The sequence below is a fragment of the Bos javanicus genome, chromosome 14, assembly GCF_032452875.1.
Source record: "Bos javanicus breed banteng chromosome 14, ARS-OSU_banteng_1.0, whole genome shotgun sequence".
Taxonomy (NCBI): domain Eukaryota; kingdom Metazoa; phylum Chordata; class Mammalia; order Artiodactyla; family Bovidae; genus Bos; species Bos javanicus.
In genome coordinates, this window is record NC_083881.1 from 3345537 (window position 1) to 3363720 (window position 18184).

General features: G+C 54.3%; 1 protein-coding gene across 5 annotated transcripts in view; it reads left to right on the top strand.

Moving 5' to 3' along the window:
- Positions 1–18184, top strand: part of TRAPPC9 (trafficking protein particle complex subunit 9) — a 386159-nt gene that overhangs the window by 285406 nt on the left and 82569 nt on the right. For all 5 annotated transcript variants that reach the window (XM_061438516.1, XM_061438519.1, XM_061438518.1 and 2 more), the window contains one exon: positions 12039–12130. In XM_061438516.1, the coding sequence (XP_061294500.1) occupies positions 12039–12130 (92 nt within the window). The remainder of the gene's footprint in view (positions 1–12038; positions 12131–18184) is intronic.

The window sequence follows — 18184 nt, forward strand, 5'->3', positions numbered from 1 at the left end:
CCCAGGAGCTGCTGCAGAGCCTGGCCCACTGGGCTGGGGGTGATCCAGTTTGCACCCGGGGAGGAGGGCGCAGTGTGCTTGGGGGACCCAGAGGGAAGGGGGTCTCATCACGGAACCCACAGAGACTGGGCCTTGCTGGGAGCAAGGACATACAGCAGCACCTGTGAGCGTGGCTTCCTGGGTGCTGACCCGGGGGCCCACCTGGTCCTGGATGCCCACCCCCCAGCTCCCAGGGCACGTCTCACCCGTCTTGCTGATGCAGCTGCCTCCGCGTTCCTGCGGAGAAACAAGGGGAGCTGGTACTGAACCGTCAGCCCCACTCGAGCCTGTGGCCCTTGCCTCCTAGTAGGATTATGGTGACCATCAAAACACTCACATTGTTTTATTGAAAACGTACAGAAATGTTTTGGGGTTTCTCTCCTTTCAGCCCTGATTCTTTAAAGAAGCTGACTTCCCTATTTTGCGTTTTGATTAATAATTCATGCAAGCAAATCCTTATTGGATGCCCACCAGGTGCCAGGCACACCCGTCTCCTAGCTTTACTGATTGGAAGCCCGTCCCCACAGGGGATTCGAGTGACGAGAATTAACACTGTGGACATCTCTTCCCTCTGCGCTCCCCTCCTGTCTGGTAATGACATCTGGCATGGGACGAAGAGCAGACTTTCGCTATTGTAAACCTAAATCCAAGCAGATGGGAAGACCAAAGATGGAATTGCCTAATTATTTCATTATGCATTTTGATATTTTCTCAATATTTAGACTTCATAAAAAAGTCGAGCCTAATTTGACACCCATCCACGGTGATAAAAATGGTCCGTATATAAGCCTGTACGGCTGGATAGACGCGTTTTAAAGGAAACTGGCTCTCGCGGTAGGTGTGTGCACACCTGTCTAGAGAATACCTGCTATACCCAGAAGAGCCCAGGGGACTCTGGGAGCTCGCTCTCTGCACGCGGCTCACCGTCTGTGTGCCTTGTTTCTGCGCCTGGGGGCGGGCAGACGCAGAGGTGGGCGCTCAAGGCGCAGCCCTCGTGGGGTAAGACGGAGCTTTCCTGTGGTGGGACTGACCTGCCTCGATGTTCCAGACCCGCCGTGCACTGTGGACCCGAGTTGCCCCCTGCGGCAGGTTGTACAGAGCGCAGGCTGGAGCAGCGGGTCGCCCGGGCGGTGCTGAGGTGCTGGCCTGCCTGCCGGCCTTTCTCCTGCTCCCCTACTCCCCTCCCCGCCCCCAAAGGCAAAGGTCGAGCTCTGGGGCCGCCTCCTCTGTGTCCTGCCCCCAGCAGCCTGGGCGCCTGGGCTCCCGAAGGCCGTGAGACGGGGTAGGGGGTGGAGAGTAGGCGTTGTCCGTCCCACCCAGGAAACCGCAGCCCTGCTTCCTCTGACCGCACCCTTGCTTTGTGAAACACGCAGGGCAGGCGTCAGTGCTGATTTTTTTTTTTAATTTTTGTTGAAGTCTAGTTGATCTATAATGTCACGTTTAATCTCTGTAGGTTAATCTCTCAATCACTTTGCTGTAGAGCAGAGTGACTCAGGTATATCCATATATACATTTTTTCTTGTATCTTTGGCATTCTGGTTTATCCCAGGACACCGCATACAGTTCCCTGTGGTGAACAGGAGGACCTTCTTGTTCATCCATTCTCTCTGTGTGATAGTTTGCATCTTCCAGCCCCAAACTCCATCCCCCCCCCGACCCACCCCGGGTGCTGCAGGTCCAGGCAGGCTTTCCCACATGGAGCCTGGAGCCTGCTAACTGGCCAAGAGCCAGCACGGCTCAAGGGTCCCCGCAGGCTGCCTGGGGCGTCGTTGGGAGACCGCCCTCTGCAGGGATAGGGTGGCCTCATGCGGAGCAGGGGGTGGGGGGCAGTCGGCCATCGGGGCCGTGAGCACCAGGGGCTTCTCGGTGTTTTCAGCCCTGAAGCTCCCTGGTTCAGCGGTTCACGCGCTGGCCCTGGGCCCGGGCAAGTGAGCTAACATTGAATACTGCTCTTTTAGATTTATGATCCCGCTCTCTCTTCTGAAACCCTGTGTATCATTTCCGTTATTACCTGCGCTGTGCAAACCACCACGTGCGCGGCTCCCGTGTGTCGAGTTTCTTGGTGTGTGGTCCACGGGGCTGGGGAAGGGACACTGGGCAGCGGGGCAGACGCCGACCAGCGGGCGCTGCCGCGCAGCTCGCCCGCCCCCTCCCCCGGGCCTCCGTGTAGCCTCTCTGCTCCCCTTTCCTCCTCATTTGGTGACGGTGGTGATGGCAGCCCAGGGCGGACATGTGCTCTGGGGCGCTGCTGGGATCAGTCCTAACCATTATATCCGCCCTTCTGATCCCCTGGGAAAGTGAAAGCGTTGGTTGCTCAGTCATGTCCGATTTCTCTGTGACCCCGTGGACTGTAGCCCACTAGCCTCCTCTGTCCATGGATTCTCCAGGCAAGAATATTCGAGTGGGTTGCCATTTCCTCCTCTAGGGGATCTTCTTCATCCAGGGCTTGAACCCGGGTCTCCCGCGTTGCAGCCAGACCTGATCCCTACCTGGTGCTGGACAGGATACTAGCATTTTTCTTACAACCTACAAGCTGGGTAGTACCTACCCCTTTTAAAAAATAGATACTTATTCTGGAAGTTGAATAACTCTCCTGACATGTGTCCCGGAGCTGGATGGCCAGGATCCGAGACCTCACGTTCTTTCCTGTTGCCTGAGGTCAGCCTGAAGTGACGGCCCACCCTCGAGGCACAGCCGTGCTTCCTGACCCTGGAAGGTGTCAGCACAGCTGAGCCCCCGCTTCCTGCTCTCCTCGGGGCCCGGCCCCAGGTGAGGCTCCTCCCAGACGGAGGGCGCTGGGCCGGGCCTCCCCAACGGCCGGCTCCTGGCATCCCTGCCTTCATGTCTGTGGGGGTGCCTGAATGGGGTCAGGTCCCCCAGAATGTCTAGTTTGAGAGCTTTGGAAGCTGACTGTATCTTCCTTCACTCTCCATGTGGCATTCGGAGGAGGAGAGACAAGCGTCACGCAGGTGCAGGTGGGGGTCACCCTTTATGATTGGCCTCCCATGTCTGCTCTTCTCCAGGACCCTCTCTGCCGCCTCTCCCATCAAGCTCCAGCTGGAACCGCCCCCCTCTGGGCCCCTGCAACCCTCAGTGCTCAACTCCTGTTTGGGATAGTGCTTCCAGAGCACAGGAAAGTTTCTCCTCCCAAGACTGTCTCCCAGGCCCGGCTGTGCTGTTCTTGAGGTCAGGTCCTGTCAGCAGCTGTCCCCTGATGACCTCCGCCTGCTGGGGTTTGTGCCAAGTGCTGGGACACTGCGGTGAGCAAGAACTCAGCCTGGAGTGGACTCTGCCTGATGGAGCCCGGGCGTGTGCTCCCTGCCCACCCCGGTGCCATGTGTAATCCTTAGCACTGAGGGATGGAAACCATTTGGTGAATGGATGGTTTCTGTTTCATTGATGGAGCTGAAGAGCCACCAGCTTGCTTGCATGACGCCGAGTGCCGTGAACGTAGGAAGGGAGTTTGCAGCCAGCGTGACTCGTCTAGCTGAAGCCTGGCTCCCTTTCCAGGGGCAGCGCTGCACAGACAGTCTGCAAGGGAGGCAGCTGCGGGAGGCGCTTGGGGCGAGCTCGGTGTCAGCACCCCTTCTCATTTTCCTGTTTTTGTTGCAAACCTCCCTTCGGAGAGCATTTCAGGGTTGGTGAGATGCCTACTGACCTAGCAGAATCCAAGCCCGGGTAGGTTTTCTGACAAGACCTGGGTGCCTGCTCCGCTGATCCCCACGAGGCTGGTGGCCTGGACCATCTGGGCTGGGTCTCTGCCAGGTGGGCTGATAAGCATGTGTCTTCCGCCTTCTGTCTAGAGGCTATTTGTAACCATCTGGCTGCTTGAGGGTGAGGCAGAGGCTCAAGGAGCCCAGTGACAAACTGGGCTTTAGGTGCCTAAGAATCAGTAGCAGGCGAGGGGCTGGAATGCCTCTGTGGGATTCTCAGGGTACATAGGCTTAAGTAATGGGAAGCAGAGGTGTATGGAGCAGGGTCATGCGCCCAGAGGGGCTGTCTTCTCGGGGCTGGCCCCAGGCCATGCCACTGACGGTGGCCATGTTTGGTCACCCTCTATAAATCCCAGAAGTGGCTTTGACATTTGTCATCAGTTTTTACTAGTCCGTCCTAAAGGAAATTAACCCTGAATATTCATTGCAAGGACTGATGTTGAAGCTCCAATACTTTGGCCATCTGATGTGAAGAGCCAACTCATTGGAAAAGACCCTGATGCTGGGAATGGTTGAAGACAGAAGGGGACGACAGAGGATGAGATGGTTGGATGGCATCACTGACTCAGTGGACATGAATTTGAGCAAACTCCAGGAGATAGTGGAGGAGAGAGGATTCTGGTGTGTCGCAGTCCATGGGGTCGAAGAGTCAGACATGACGTAGCGACTGAACAACAACAGTCACACCCCTGTACGGCTCGAAGCACAACGTCTTCAGTGTAGTCGGTCATCACCAGGACAGGTGACCTGGCACACAGCCATCCTCAGCTTCTCAATTTCCAATACAGTGTTCCCACCAGTGAGGAAAACTTGTCAATATGTGAGCCCTCCTTACTTTAAAGACAGAGGCAGATGAGACTTGCCTGGTGGTCCAGCGGCTAAGACTCTGAATGCCCAAAGCAAGGGGCCCAGGTTCAATCCCTGGTCAGGGAACTAGATCCCACATGACGCAAGTGAAGATCTCGCATGCTGCAGCTAAGACCCAGTGCAGCCAAATACATAAAGTATTTATGATAAATAAAGACACAGGAAGGTTAAGCTGTTTGCGCTGATTTGCCTGAGATAGCCCCTCAGCCTCCCTGATTGACTCCTAGCTAACTCTCACAGACGCTTTTATCAGAGCTCTGTCTTCTCATCACCCAAGAGAAATTAGGTATTTTTAGATAAGACTCCTTTAAAACAGTGCACTAGGTTTTCCTACTAGTCACGTTAGGAGAGACAGTTTTATCTAAATGGATTCTAAAACAGGCAGCTCCTGTCCTCAGCGCAGCCGATTCCTTGATCGTCTTCAGTCAAGTGCGGGCTTGCATCATGTCTCTGTCCTAAGGGAATCGGTGTTTATGGCTGTGGGTGATCACGGCTTCAGAGGCTTGATCCTCGTTGTGGGGACGCTGGGCCAGCCAGAGAAAAGCACCGCTCCTGACCTTCCTTTGAGGCTGTAAAGTTGCCCTGGCTGCTTAGCCTTCAGCGGACAGCGGGAGGGATGGGGCAGGGACACGTGTTTGATCCTTGACACCTCCCACTTCCAATCTGGATATGCACGCCTTGAAGTTACTTTGAAAGGAACCAGGGTTAGGCGCAGGGAGAGAGTGCACGGATGTGAGGTTTGGCCGGCTGAGAGAGTGGGGAAGGGCTCCGGCCCCGGAGTGCACAGAAGAGTTCCCCGAGTGTGCGTGAGCGGGCACACGAATCCACGCGCCCTGTGCTCACGTGATTGGCCACCTGTTGGGCTTGTGCACGTTCTGTGTGCTTGTGGCGTGACAATGATTGTGAGCATCTAATAGCATAAAATTACTTACGGAGCTTACGTAATAGCTAATACCTGTATGGCCCTCACTAGACGCCAGCACCGTTCTGAGCAGTTTACATAGATTTACCCAATTTTTACAAAACCCCAGTGAAGCGGTCTTTATCCGCATTCCACAGATGAGAGAACCTTGGTCCTGTGAGGTGACCTACCTTGTGCCGGGTCACCTGGCTACTAAGTGGCGGAGCTGGGACTCGTGCCTGGCCGTCTGGCTCCAGAGTCTGCGCTCTCGCCAGCTCTGTGCTGGGAAGAAGAACAGAAGGCGCCTGGTCTCTGCCACGACGGCCTCCATCTTCCGGATGAAGCTGGAGAGACGAGCATCCCTCGGGCACGCTGCTGGCTGCAGGGCTCCCTCCTTTTTGCCAACCCTCTGCCCCGAGACTCCCCTTTCCTCGCCCAGCAAGACCGCGGCCCTGAATCACTTTCAGACTCTCCCCAGCAGTTCGTGGGCCATCCAGGGAGCTGAGCCCAGACACCACCAGCGCCCCTGCTGGGACAACACCCGGCATCAGCATTCTCAAAGTTCGCGATGCAAATTGGAAAACAAAGTCATGGGAAAGAGGCTCATTAATCACCTAGAGCAGTCTTTCCATTAGCGTAATCCCTAGTTATGACAATTTGCTAATTCATTGGAGCTGCAGTGTGGCGGCTAAGTCCCTGCACCTGTGGGTGTCTCTCCAGAGCAGGTGCGTGGGGCACAGGCAGCGTGTCTTCCTGGGATGGGGCGAGGTGCAGGCCTGCTTTCCACGGGGCTCCCCACCCTGGGATCCTCATCTCAGAGCTAGTGTGGGGATGCCTACGTCAGCTGCTCTTGAGGGCTGGTCTCCGTGGACCACGTGTGACAGCCAGGTGTTCAGAGTCCGGTGCTTCCCTCTCTTGGGAGAGACCCAGGCCTCCACCCGCTGGCTGCACCTTCCCCACGGGAGGAGCTGATGGAATGAACAGTTGTTTTTCTAAAGTGTCAGACTGGCTCGTGGTAAACTTCAGTCCCATACGCACAGGCAGGATCTCAAAAACTGCTCTGTGGTTTTGAGGCATCCTCTGCAGCCTGTGCCCAAATGTTTCACGCTAATGGGCTGGCAGAAAATGAGAGGGAAGATATTTTATTAAGTTTCTGCACCTTCCTTGCCTCTGGATCTGTTTTTCCAAGATTTGACCGCAAATTTCCATTGTCCCTGGGCTTCTCTGGTGGCTCCAAGGTGAAGAATCCACTTGCTAATGCAGGAGACGCAGGAGACACAAGTTCAGTCCCTGGATTGGGAGGATCCCCTAAAGAAGAAAGTGGCAACCCCTCCCCCACAGTATCCTTACCTGGAAAAGTACCATGGACAGAGGAGCCTGGTGGGCAGCAGTCCATGGGGTCGCAGAGAGTCAGACAGGACTTAGTGACAAAACACACGCACATCCATGGTTCCCATGACACACAGAAGGTTAACCAAGACAACATGTGTGGAGACATTTGTAAGCAAAACAGTTCTGCACAGGTATAGACTAGGTGTAATTAATAATGATGCGTCACTAACAGTCCTAAGATATGATCCTTGTGTGATAGACGGGGTTTCTTAAAGTAGGGAAGACCTCACCTTGGTCAGTCTTCTCATCCCCAGCAGCTCCTGCAGCCCACATCATAGGTGTTGACGTGCTGGCGTGGATCCAGGCCCTCCCACTGGCAGGAAGGCTCTTGGGGGCACTCGTACCCCCACGGGTGCAAGCACAGTGTCCATTCATAGCGGTCTGGCTGGGGTGATGGCTAGAGTGGAGATGGATTCTAGAGGATGTCCCAGATGACATGAAGTTCAAGCTTGAGATGGGTGGTGGTCACCAGGAGGCCAAGGCCGAAGAGGGTTCCAGGCTGGGGGGTGCGGGAGTCAGGGCCCCGAGGCAGCAAACAGCCCGTCTGTTGTCACCGGTCCCAGTGGTTTGGTTTGGCTGGTGCACACCGAGTCCTCCAAGTCTGCGGGGGAGAGATCAGCCTGGGAAGACTTGCGGAGAAGTTGTGTAGCCTCCATGGGAGCTGGGATTTTATCCCTAGGGTGCTTGAAGGGCTTCCGGCTAGGGGCACTGTGGTTGCACTCGGTTTAGGAGGCTGGAATGACCACACCCCCTGTCTCTGCCCCCTGGTTTGGCATGGGATGTCCATGACGTCCCTGCTGCAGGATCGTACCCCCCGGTCCTGGAAGTGAGGCGGGAGGGCCTGTGAGGCCAGGGTGTACAGGTCCTGCTTCTCGGTTCTCGGCCAGGCCGCTGAAGGGTGTGGAGTTGAAGTGGAGAACCCGCCAGCGTTGGGGTTCCCGTTGGGCTACGGGCTGCCTGACCCCATCTACGCTCTGTGGGTTTACTGGGGAACCAGCGCGGGGGCCCCACTCTGAGCCTGGTGTGTGAGGGACGCGGGACAAGGCCTCTCAGAGCCAGGGAATCACCCTTCCCAAGTGATGGTGTCTTGGTTGTTCCTCGTTTTCTGGTTTTGAAGCATGTAAGCCTTTCTCTTCTAGCAGATTTTAGGCTTGAAGAAGGGACTGGGAGATGCTACCATCGGAGAGCTGGGCTGAGTCACTTCTGCCACCTCCATGCCATCTCTCTGTCCCCAAAGAGCCGTGTCCTCTGCCTCTCGCCAGTAGGGGAGGGCCGCGAGGTGCAGGCCGGCGTTCAGTGCGGAGCTCCCTAACCCGAGGGTGCAGCAGTGAGCGGTCATAAGCTGTGGCCCAGGGTCGTCGTCACTTAAAGCCACTGTATCACTCCTGGAGAAGCTCTCGTCCAGTTGACTTTTACAGCCTCCCAGCCCTGCGGCTCTGAATTAGGGACTTGGAGACGGGAAGCCTGGCCTTGGCCCCAGGCGCTCACCGCAGCCTTGTCCGGGAACAGTTGTGGCCATAAATACCCATGGCCCGGAGTGGCCGGTGCTACCTGGGGAGTTAGGCAGGGAGCCCAGCGCTGAGCAGTGGCCCGCGGGCTTCCTGCTGGTGCTCGAAGCTGGCCGCTTTGGGGCTGCCTGCTCATCAGCCTGGCAAGTTTGAGTACAGGGTAGCAGTGGAAGTTTAAACTGAGCCAGGGCCAGCCTGGGCCTCTTGGCTCCCCGCCTCTGAGACGTGAGTGAACTGAGATGGCTCCAGGGAACTCAGCTGTGGCTGAGGCAGGAAGCTGCAGGCTCAGAGGGCACTGTGAAGAGGCCATGTGGCTCCTTGGAAGAGCCAGAAGTCGCCTGTGGGAGGCCTCAGAGGCAGAATGAACGTGTGTTGGGTGAACTGAGCAGGGTGCTTGGGGTTTCTTATGTTCCACGTGCACAGGGTTTGTTGATGGGTTTGTGCTCGTGGGTGTGGCTGGGAGACTTGGAAAGCCTGACTGGCACCAGCAGTGGCCTACAGTCCCCCTGCTGCAGGAGTAGATCGTGGGGACAAGAAAACATCCACTGACTTGGAATCTTAATTGCAGTCTCCCAAGTGACTGTTGCTGTTTTAGTCGCTAAGTTGTGTCCAACTCTTTTGTGACCCCATGCACCATAGCCTGCCAGGCTCTTTCATACATGGAATTCTCCAGGCAAGAATACTGGAGTGGGTTGCCATGCTCTTCTCCAGGGGATCTTCCTGATCCAGGGATTGAACCTGCCTATCCTGTATTGCAGGCAGAGTCTTCACCAGGGAGCCAGAGGGGAAGCCCTTCCCAGGTGACTGCTGCTGCTAAGTCGCTTCAGTAGTGTCCGACTCTGTGCGACCCCATAGACGGCAGCCAACCAGGCTCCGCCGTCCCTGGGATTCCCCAGGCAAGAACGCTGGAGTGGGTTGCCCTTTCCTTCTCCAGTGCATGAAAGTGAAAAGTGAAAGTGAAGTCGCTCAGTCGTGTCGGACTCTTCGCGACCGCGGCTTAAAGGGAAGTCAGGCTCTTCAGCACCATGAACAGTGCCCTCTGTGTGGGAGGAAGGCGGCTGGCTGGCCACGCTCCTGCTGGGAGCAGACAGGGTCCTGGCCCTGTGCACTGGTGTCCTCATTTATCAAGTGGGAGTCACAGGTCCCTGCTTCCAGTTTACTGTGAGGAGTCCGTGCAGTGTTTATAGCAAAGTATCTGAAAGTGGGAGCCGTATCATGGACTCCAGGGTGGGATGGACTCAATCCTGCCACTTCCTAGCTGTGTTCTCTTTTCTCCTTATCCCCATGGGCCTGAGGTTTGTTTGTTTGTTTGTTTGCTTAAATCTCTGAGATGGAAATAATAGTCCCTGTCTTATACCCACCACATTCTCAGGTTTTAATTTGAAAATAGCAAGTATTTTTAAACTGAGAAGATCCATGCTAAACAGTTAGCGCTGGGTCTCCCTCATGGGACTCACTTTGGAAATGCTCTCTTTGCAGCAGTAGTAGTGATGGGAATTACCGTCCATCATCATCATTCTTTTCTGACCTCTTGCCCTGAACGCCAGAGTCCGGGTATTTAAGAAAGAGCAGCCACTGCCACATCCACCGTCCTCACTATAGCATTGTCATCCGGGCTGTGAGAGTGGCTGATTAGGGTCTCGGTAGCCAGGGTTGTGTTCTTGTGTCCAGGCTCAGACACAAGGCTGTTTTGGTGGCTTATGGGGCCGAAGGGGAGGGGGATGCCCATGCAGGTAATTGGCTTTATTAGCTCAGCTGTATAATTTTATGGCTCATGTCCGAGAGCAAATTAATACAGAAATATGCTATTAGAGTGGCTTCCAAAGCCCCAGTGCCACTTGGCAACTTTGATTACTCACTCGCTCACTCGCTCTTCTAACTGATCATTTCAGAGCTCTGCATCCTGGCTGTGCTCGTCAGGCACTATTTCTGTTCTTCAAGCGCCATGTGTGATCATCCTCAAAAGCCTGCCATGATTTTTTTTTTTTTTAAACAAGAGGCAGTAAGCTGCCATATTCTGAAGTCTTAATTTCATATAAGTGAAAATAACCCCCAGAGAGTCAGGAAAGAAGACAGGAAAAAGCGAGCACACACACGTGGCCCCTGCACCACCTACCTGGGGTGCTGACTCATGCCAGCGTGCATTTAGTCCTCAGTGTTCATGGAGCAGCCACGGTGACTGGGGCACTGGTCCAGACACCACTAGGAGGGCTCTGCCCTTTCATGGCTGACAGGCCAGGGGTGGAGCCAGACAGCAGGAGACACACACATCTGGTGGGGTCGCTGAGGGTCTCTGGAGCAGAGGCAGCTCAGGGAAGCCTTCCTGGAGGAGGTGAGGTCTGAGAAGAGAGTTAAAGGATGAGTATAGTGAGGAGGCAGAAAAGGGCAGGGAGCAGCATTTCCAGGCAAAGAGCATAGAATGTGCAGACTGGAGTTCCAAGAAAGCACATGGTGTTTTGGAAGAAAGGAAACAGGGTCAAGGTAGCCAGAGAAGGGCCTGGGTGGAGGTGGCAGGCCTGGAGAGGTAGGCAGGGGCTCCTGCGTGCCCTGGGCTCCGACAGCTTGGCCCGAGCTCCTGTCTCAGACCCCCTGCCGTGTGTGGCTAGCTGGCCCTCTTGGGCCCTGGCAGGAGGGACCCCGGAACTCTGGTCTCCGTTCCCTCCGGGCCTTGGCGCCCCTTGCTGCCCGCCCCGGCCTGTTTTGCTCCGCCAGCCTGGCTCCATCCTGGCACGGCTGTCCTCCGGCTGGACAGGCGCAGTGGCCTGTTCCTGCGTTGTCGTCCTCCTTGGAGTGTGAGCCTCCCGAGTTTCAGGCTCATGTGCGGTCATTTCAGCGTGCTCAGTGCTTCTCACCACGCCTCGCTCGCTTCAGACACACTCGGTGTGTTCGTTGAGTGCCGTTAACTTGCTAAAGGAGGAAAGTAACAGGATTCTCCCCACTTTCCCGGTCACTAGAGAGTGTCAGAGCTATAGTCTTCCCTTTTGATTGGGGCTTAAATGCTGCGGCTTTCATTTATGTAGGAAAAGGGAAAGCAGTTTACAGCTGTGTTTCTGAGGACCACACGGGCTGTTTAATATTAGCACCTTGGAGACATCTATTTTCTGCACTTCTAAACCCAATTTCTTCATCCACTGATACTTGCTGAGAGGCAGTATGACTTCCTCAATTATGAACTTGCCTGAGTGAGCACGTTCGTAAGAATATGTGTAATTACATCAAGATGTATAACGCGACAGACGTGGAAGCAGCATGAAACCGACACGTGTAGAGAAACACGTTGGGCTGTATTGAACAGTGAGCCATAGTTTGCACGCTCTTTAGGAAAAACAACCTTCCCTCTTCTTTATTTCCCCCAGCAAGAACGGCTGCTGGATTGAACCTATCTGGGTGGATTTCCCTTCTTCACACAACAGCTCAATTTATCAGATTTGGTGGTGGAGAGCGGGGGGAGAGGCCCTTGACACATCTACATACCTGTTTCCCACATATCTGACCAACCCTTGAGAGGAGGAGGCCGTTCAACCACTGTGTAGGGTTTCCTGTCTGTCAAGAAACTTGTAGAACTTCTCCTCCGGGCCCTGGGCTTGGCGATCACAGAGTTTTCCTTAACGACGCTCACCCATCTCTGAAGCGCACGGGCGAGGCGAGTGTGGAGGGCCTCCTGAACCAGCTGGTCTTGGAGCACCTGCAGCTGGCTCCTCTGCTGTGGGGTGAGTACTGCCCGTCACCTCTGGGTGTGCGCGCTCCTTCGTTCAGAACTCACGGGCTCGCGTTTGGTGCTGCTGTGTGCTGAGGTCTTCAGGGAACTGGGCAGGGAGGTCTGTGTCTCTCCCGAGCTTGGTCTGCGGGTGTCCGGTCAGCACAGCCTTATGGCCGGGCTGCTGCCCTCTGAGCTCAGGTGTGGTGACAGTGCGGATCCCCTTGCTGCAGAACCCGCATCCTCCGTGGTGCACTTATGGTGTCTGCATGGATGTGACTTCTGCAGACACTTGTGCTCCTCGAGTGATGAGTGAAGACGTGGTGGGCAGGAGCGAGGGGGTGGTTCCTCCTGGCTCCTGGATGAGCTGAGTTTGTTTGGTAAACGCCGTAACTTACCCCGGTACTTGGCCCGAGAGAGCGCTGGAAGGTGGCGCTTAGAGCAAGGTGTTTGAACGCTTGTTGCCTGTCACACCTGCAACGTTCACCCCAGTCTGTGCCTTCCTAAATAGCAGTGGAAATTTTTGTTGAGAAACAAGCTCAAATGTAGAATTGTTGTTGAAATGAGAGTCTGTATTATTCTCTGGAAATGATCCCGACATGTAATCTGTGCTGGGTCAGATGCAGACAATCATGGATGTGCCTTCTTTCTCTGCTTTAACCCAGAAACTGTTGTGAGTCAGTAGCTGGTCTTTCCTCCAGTTAATTCATTAGTTCGACCTCCTGGTTTTGCACTGTAGAGACACAGGAGAATTACCCCAGGGGCTGGAGGAGAAAGACAGACCTCTCCCCCTGAGGTTCCCTTACTGGTCTTCAGTTTGTGAGAACCCCTCGAGCTGCCCGGGACTGCCCACTCTCCTGGGCTCCCCACTCCCATGGGTGAAGGTTGTTGGGGGTCCGGTGAGCAGTGCCGACGTGGCAGCTGTGAGTGGACTGAGCCTGACACCCGGGGGCTCCTTCCTCGGAATCTGCCTGCCTCGCTGGTCCAGCCCAAGTGAGAGGAGGTGGATGGTTGTTTCTGCAGAACGTGTCTCAGTTTGCACCTCTCAGGGTGTCCCTCACTTTCCTAGCTCAGAAAACTTTGTCTCTCGGCGACCTGCGCTCAGACAGCGACTTCCACCGGATACGCTGGCCGAGGAGGGTCGGACACCCAGCCCTCCTGCCCCCGGGGCTGGGCAGGCCCCAGGAATCCAGCCCTAGGAAACAGTGACACAAAGTGTGTACACAGGCATCGAGTCAGTCAAAAGAAGGGAGTGCTCCAAGGCACCGGCCGATGGGGAGTGAGCCCCGTGGGGTCAGACTCCTTCCGGAGATGGGGTGGGGGGCACCCTGCTGGGTTTGCGCTGGTCTCCCTATAGGTGTTTTCCTTGTCGTGTGTCATGTGCACACCAGTGCCGGTATTAAGGATTGTATCCTGGAGGAGATGCATGAGTTGTTACACCACAGGACCAGGACTCAAAGGCGTTTCCTCCAGGAGGTCTCGTGGGCCCAGCACCTTCAGGCCCCCAGCAGCATTCAGTGCGGCCTGGGTCTTGTCTCCGAGGGTCCACACGCCCCAGAAACACCGCGTGATATCTCTCTGTTCCGTGTCATGATTAATTTAACTGTCGCCACATCTGGCAGTTTCCAGGGAACATCCGTCTGCATGCATTTTTCTCTGATTTTCCTCAGCTTGCTCGTTTTGGAGTTATGAAGTCAAAAGACGTGGGATTTTTAAGGCTTTTGGGCTGTTTCGTGGAGTGGACGTGTGACTCTTGACCGTTGATGGTGCCGTGGGCGTTGTGGGAGCCCGAGTTTTTGCGGTGACTTTCCCACCCCGTAGAGCGTAGTTCCAGGTCAGGGGCCGAGAGGTGAGACCATGAGTTTTGTCTGCCCACCTGCTGCCTCGGGCTGGCCTCCCTGGCCCACCGTCTGTCTGCACTGGGCTGGGGCTTCATCCCTGGCCCCAGTGCACACCACCTGCCCCGTCCCTGTCACCTGTGCCGTAGAGCCAACATCTCAGGGTCACTGGCTCCTTTCCGCATCGCTCAGGCTGTCCTGGTTTTTCAGAGGCAAGGTTCCTTACCCTGGAATCTTGACCTTCCCATTCATTCGCTTCACAAAAGCAATATATTCTTGTTATAGAAAAGCAGGGCAAATCAGAAAAATTCAATGGAGAAAAATTATCTTTTTCCACTCTTGCGCCCCCAAAACCAGTCTCGATTTCGTCTCATTTTTGTGCCTTTCTAAGTCTTTCTGCTGTCCCCCAGTTCACATTTTGTTCGCCGAGATGATCATACCGCTCTTGTACTCTGTGTCCTTTTTTTTTTAATACTTGAGAAAACAAGTATTTCTCACGTTATGAGCACGTCTTACACTTGCCGTTCAGGTCCTCGTTATCCTTTCATCACGTTGATGCAGGCTGATTTACTGCTCGTCCTGGTGTCTGGGAGCCTCTGCTCTTTGGAGGTGTTTGCTGTTACGTAAGTTGCTCGCACCGGCTGCGCACAGAGCCTTTCTGTGTCTCGGGGCCACGGCCCCCGTGGGAAGGCCCTGACATGACTCCTGCCCTGCGGGCCGGTGCCAGAGACCACAGCGCCTGTGCCAGCACTGCCGCTCACCGGGCCGCTGATGGGGCCCACCGGGACTGATGTCATGTGGGGGTCCCGGAGGAGAGGAAGCCAGGTTCTGGGCTGGCTCCAAGACTGTGTGCGTTCCTTCTGCAGAGCGTCTCAGGGCAAGGTGGGACAGAGGGCAGGGCAGAGCCCCGGCAGGGCTGGGGAGGGGCCTGGGGCAGGACCCCTACTCAGCTGCCTCCTGTCTCTGTTCGTCTGGGAGCAGAACCGCGGGCTGGGGGAGGCTACATTCCCACAAGGGTGGGAGCCTGGCAGAGCCTAGCAGGCCTCCTGACGGCCTGAGTCGAGGGCCGGTCCAGCTGTTTCCATGGATACCGGGTGGTGGTGACTAGCAGACCAAGCAGTTTCTCACACTGATTTGACTGTCCCACGGCGCTGCCCCGTCTCCCTCCCCAGCTGACAGCACTGTCCTCGTCCCGGCCTCTCAGATGCACAGCGCCTGGTCTGCGCCGGCGAGCCCTGGTCAGGTGTCGGCTACACCGTGGACAGCATGCTTTCAGTGCACATCCTCCAGATAATCGCCGAGCAGACCCCCGCCCCACTGCTGAGCTGTGATGTGCAGGAAGCTCTTGTGGGCACGAGGGCAATGCCTGTCTGGGAGACAGTGGCCAGGTGGTGCCTTGTGTGGGGTCACCCACTGCTGTGCCCCAGAGAACCACATACCCTCATATTGGGGAACAAGACGCTGTGCCTAAACTCTCTATGCAGTTTGTCTGACCCGTGCAAGTCTTCAGGTCATAATTACCATCCCCCTGTTACAAATTGGGTGCTAGTTTTAGCAGGTCTTGTAAGGTCTTCATAGAACCGTTCAGCTTCAGCTTCTTGCGCGTTACTGGTTGGGTCTTAGACTTGGATTATGCCTTGGAAATGAACAGAGATCATTCTTTCGTTTTTGAGATTGCACCCAAGTACTGCATTTTGGACTCTTTTGTTGACTATCAGGGCTATTCCATTTCTTCTAAGGGATTCTTGCCCACAGTAGTAGGTATAATGGTTATCTGAGTTAAATTCTCTTCTTCTCAGAGCTATTTGTAAGGCCTCCTCAGACAGCCATTTTGCTTTTTTGCATTTCTTTTTCCTGGGGATGGTCTTGATCGCTGCCTCCTGTACAGTGTCACGAACCTCTGTCCATAGTTCATCAGGCACTCTGTCTATCAGATCTGGTTCCTTAAATCTATTTGTCACTTCCACTATATAATCATAAGGGATTTGATTTAGGTCATACCTGAATGATTTAGTGGTTTTCCTCACTTTCTTCAATTTAAATCTGAATTTGGCAATAAGGAGTTCATGATCTGAGCCACAGTCAGCTCCTGGTCTTGTTTTTGCTGACTGTATACAGCTTCTCTATCTTTGGCTGCACAGAATATAATCAGTCTGATTTCGGTGTTGGCCATCTGGTGATGTCCACGTGTAGAGTCTTCTCTTGTGTTGTTGGAAGAGGGTGTTTGTTATGACCAGTGCGTTCTCTTGGCAAAACTCTATTAGCCTTTGCCCTGCTTCATTCTGTACTCCAAGGCCAAATTCCAATCACAAAGAAAGGAAATGCCAAAGAATGCTCTAACTACCACACAATTGCACTCATCTCACATGGTAGTAAAGTAATGCTCAAAATTCTCCAGCCAGGCTTCAGCAATACATGAACCGTGAACTTTCAGACGTTCAAGCTGGTTTTAGAAAAGGCAGAGGAACCAGAGATCAAATTGCCAAAATCCGCTGGATCATCAAAAAAGCAAGAGAGGTCCAGAAAAATATCCATTTCTGCTTTATTCACTATGCTAAAGCCTTTGACTGTGTGGATCACAATAAACTGTGGAAAATTCTGAAGGAGATGGGAATACCAGACCACCTGACCAGCCTCTTGAGAAACTTGTACGCAGGTCAGGAAGCAACAGTTAGAACTGGACAGGGAACAACAGACTGGTTCCAAATAGGAAAAGGAGTACGTCAAGGCTGTATATTGTCACCCTGCTTATTTAACTTATATGCAGTGTACATCATGAGAAACGCTGGGCTGGATGAAGCACAAGCTGGAATCAAGATTGCTGGGAGAAACATCAATAACCTCAGATATGCAGATGACATGACCCTTATGGCAGAAAGTGAAGAAGAACTAAAGAGCCTCTTGATGAAAGTGAAAGAGGAGAGTGAAAAAATTGGCTTAAAGCTCAACATTCAGAAAACTAATATCATGGCATCTGGTCCCATCACTTCATGGCAAATAGATGGGGAAGCAGTGGAAACAGTTTTTTTTCAGTTATTTTTATGGGCTCCAAAATCACTGCAGATAGAGACTATGGCCATGAAATTAAAAGACGCTTGTTCCTTGGAAGAAAAGCTATGACCCACCTAGACAGCATATTAAAAAGCAGAGTCATTAGTTTGCCAACAAAGGTCCGTCTAGTCAAAGCTATGGTTTTTTCAGTAGTCATGTGTGAATGTGAGAGTTGGACCATAAAGAAAGCTGAGCACTGAAGAATTGAAGCTTTTGAACTGTGGTATTGGAGAAAACTCTTGAGAGTCCCTTGGACTGCAAGGAGATCCAACCAGTCCATCCTAAGGGAGATCAGTCCTGAATATTCATTGGAAGGACTGATACTGAAGCTGAAACTCTGATACTTTGGCCACCTGGTGCAAATAATTGACTCATTGGAAAAGACGCTGATCCTGGGAAAGATTGAAGGCAGGAGGAGAAGGGGACGGCAGAGGATAAGATGGTGGGATGACATCACCAACTTGATGGACGTGAGTTTGAGCAAGCTGCGGGAGTTGGTGATGGATAGGGAAGCCTGGCGTGCTGCAGTCCTTGGGGTTGCAAAGAGTCAGACATGACTGAGCGACCGAACTGAACTGTTACAAATTAGGAAACAGACTTGTGGGGTGTTTGTTGCATGAAGTTACAGGGAATACACAGATTCTTGGATGGGTGGATCCATCCATCTGCACCCAGGTGCTGGGGACCCAGAGGTAAATTAGACTTGATCCCTGCCACTGCTGGTCTGATGCAGGTAGAGGATCCCAGGTCGGTTGACAGACCATCCCCACGCAGCCTGGTGTGCTTGCCAGCTGTCCTGGAAGCAGCAGCCAGAGGCAGCCCTGGACCCTGACACCTGCAGTCACCTGTCTCAAAGGAGTGCGCTTGGGACGAAGCACAGCCCACAGCCCTGACGAGGCTCACAGGCCTCCCTGGGGACAGAACCACTGCAGGGTGCTGTGGGTTCGTCGTGTCTGAATGTTGCTTCGTCTGCCTCAGTGGCCCCTCGTGCATTGTCCACCTCCGCCCAGGAGTCTGGACCCAGGCGCTCCAGGCAGCCAGCCTGTCCTGTGCCAGAACTCCGGCTGCTCCCGCCCTCCCGGGGCTCTCGGGGAGACGCATCCCAAGTCCTGCAGAACGTCCTCTCATCGAGCTGGTACCTGGAGGCCTCAGTGGGGGATCGTCAGTTTGTTTATGTC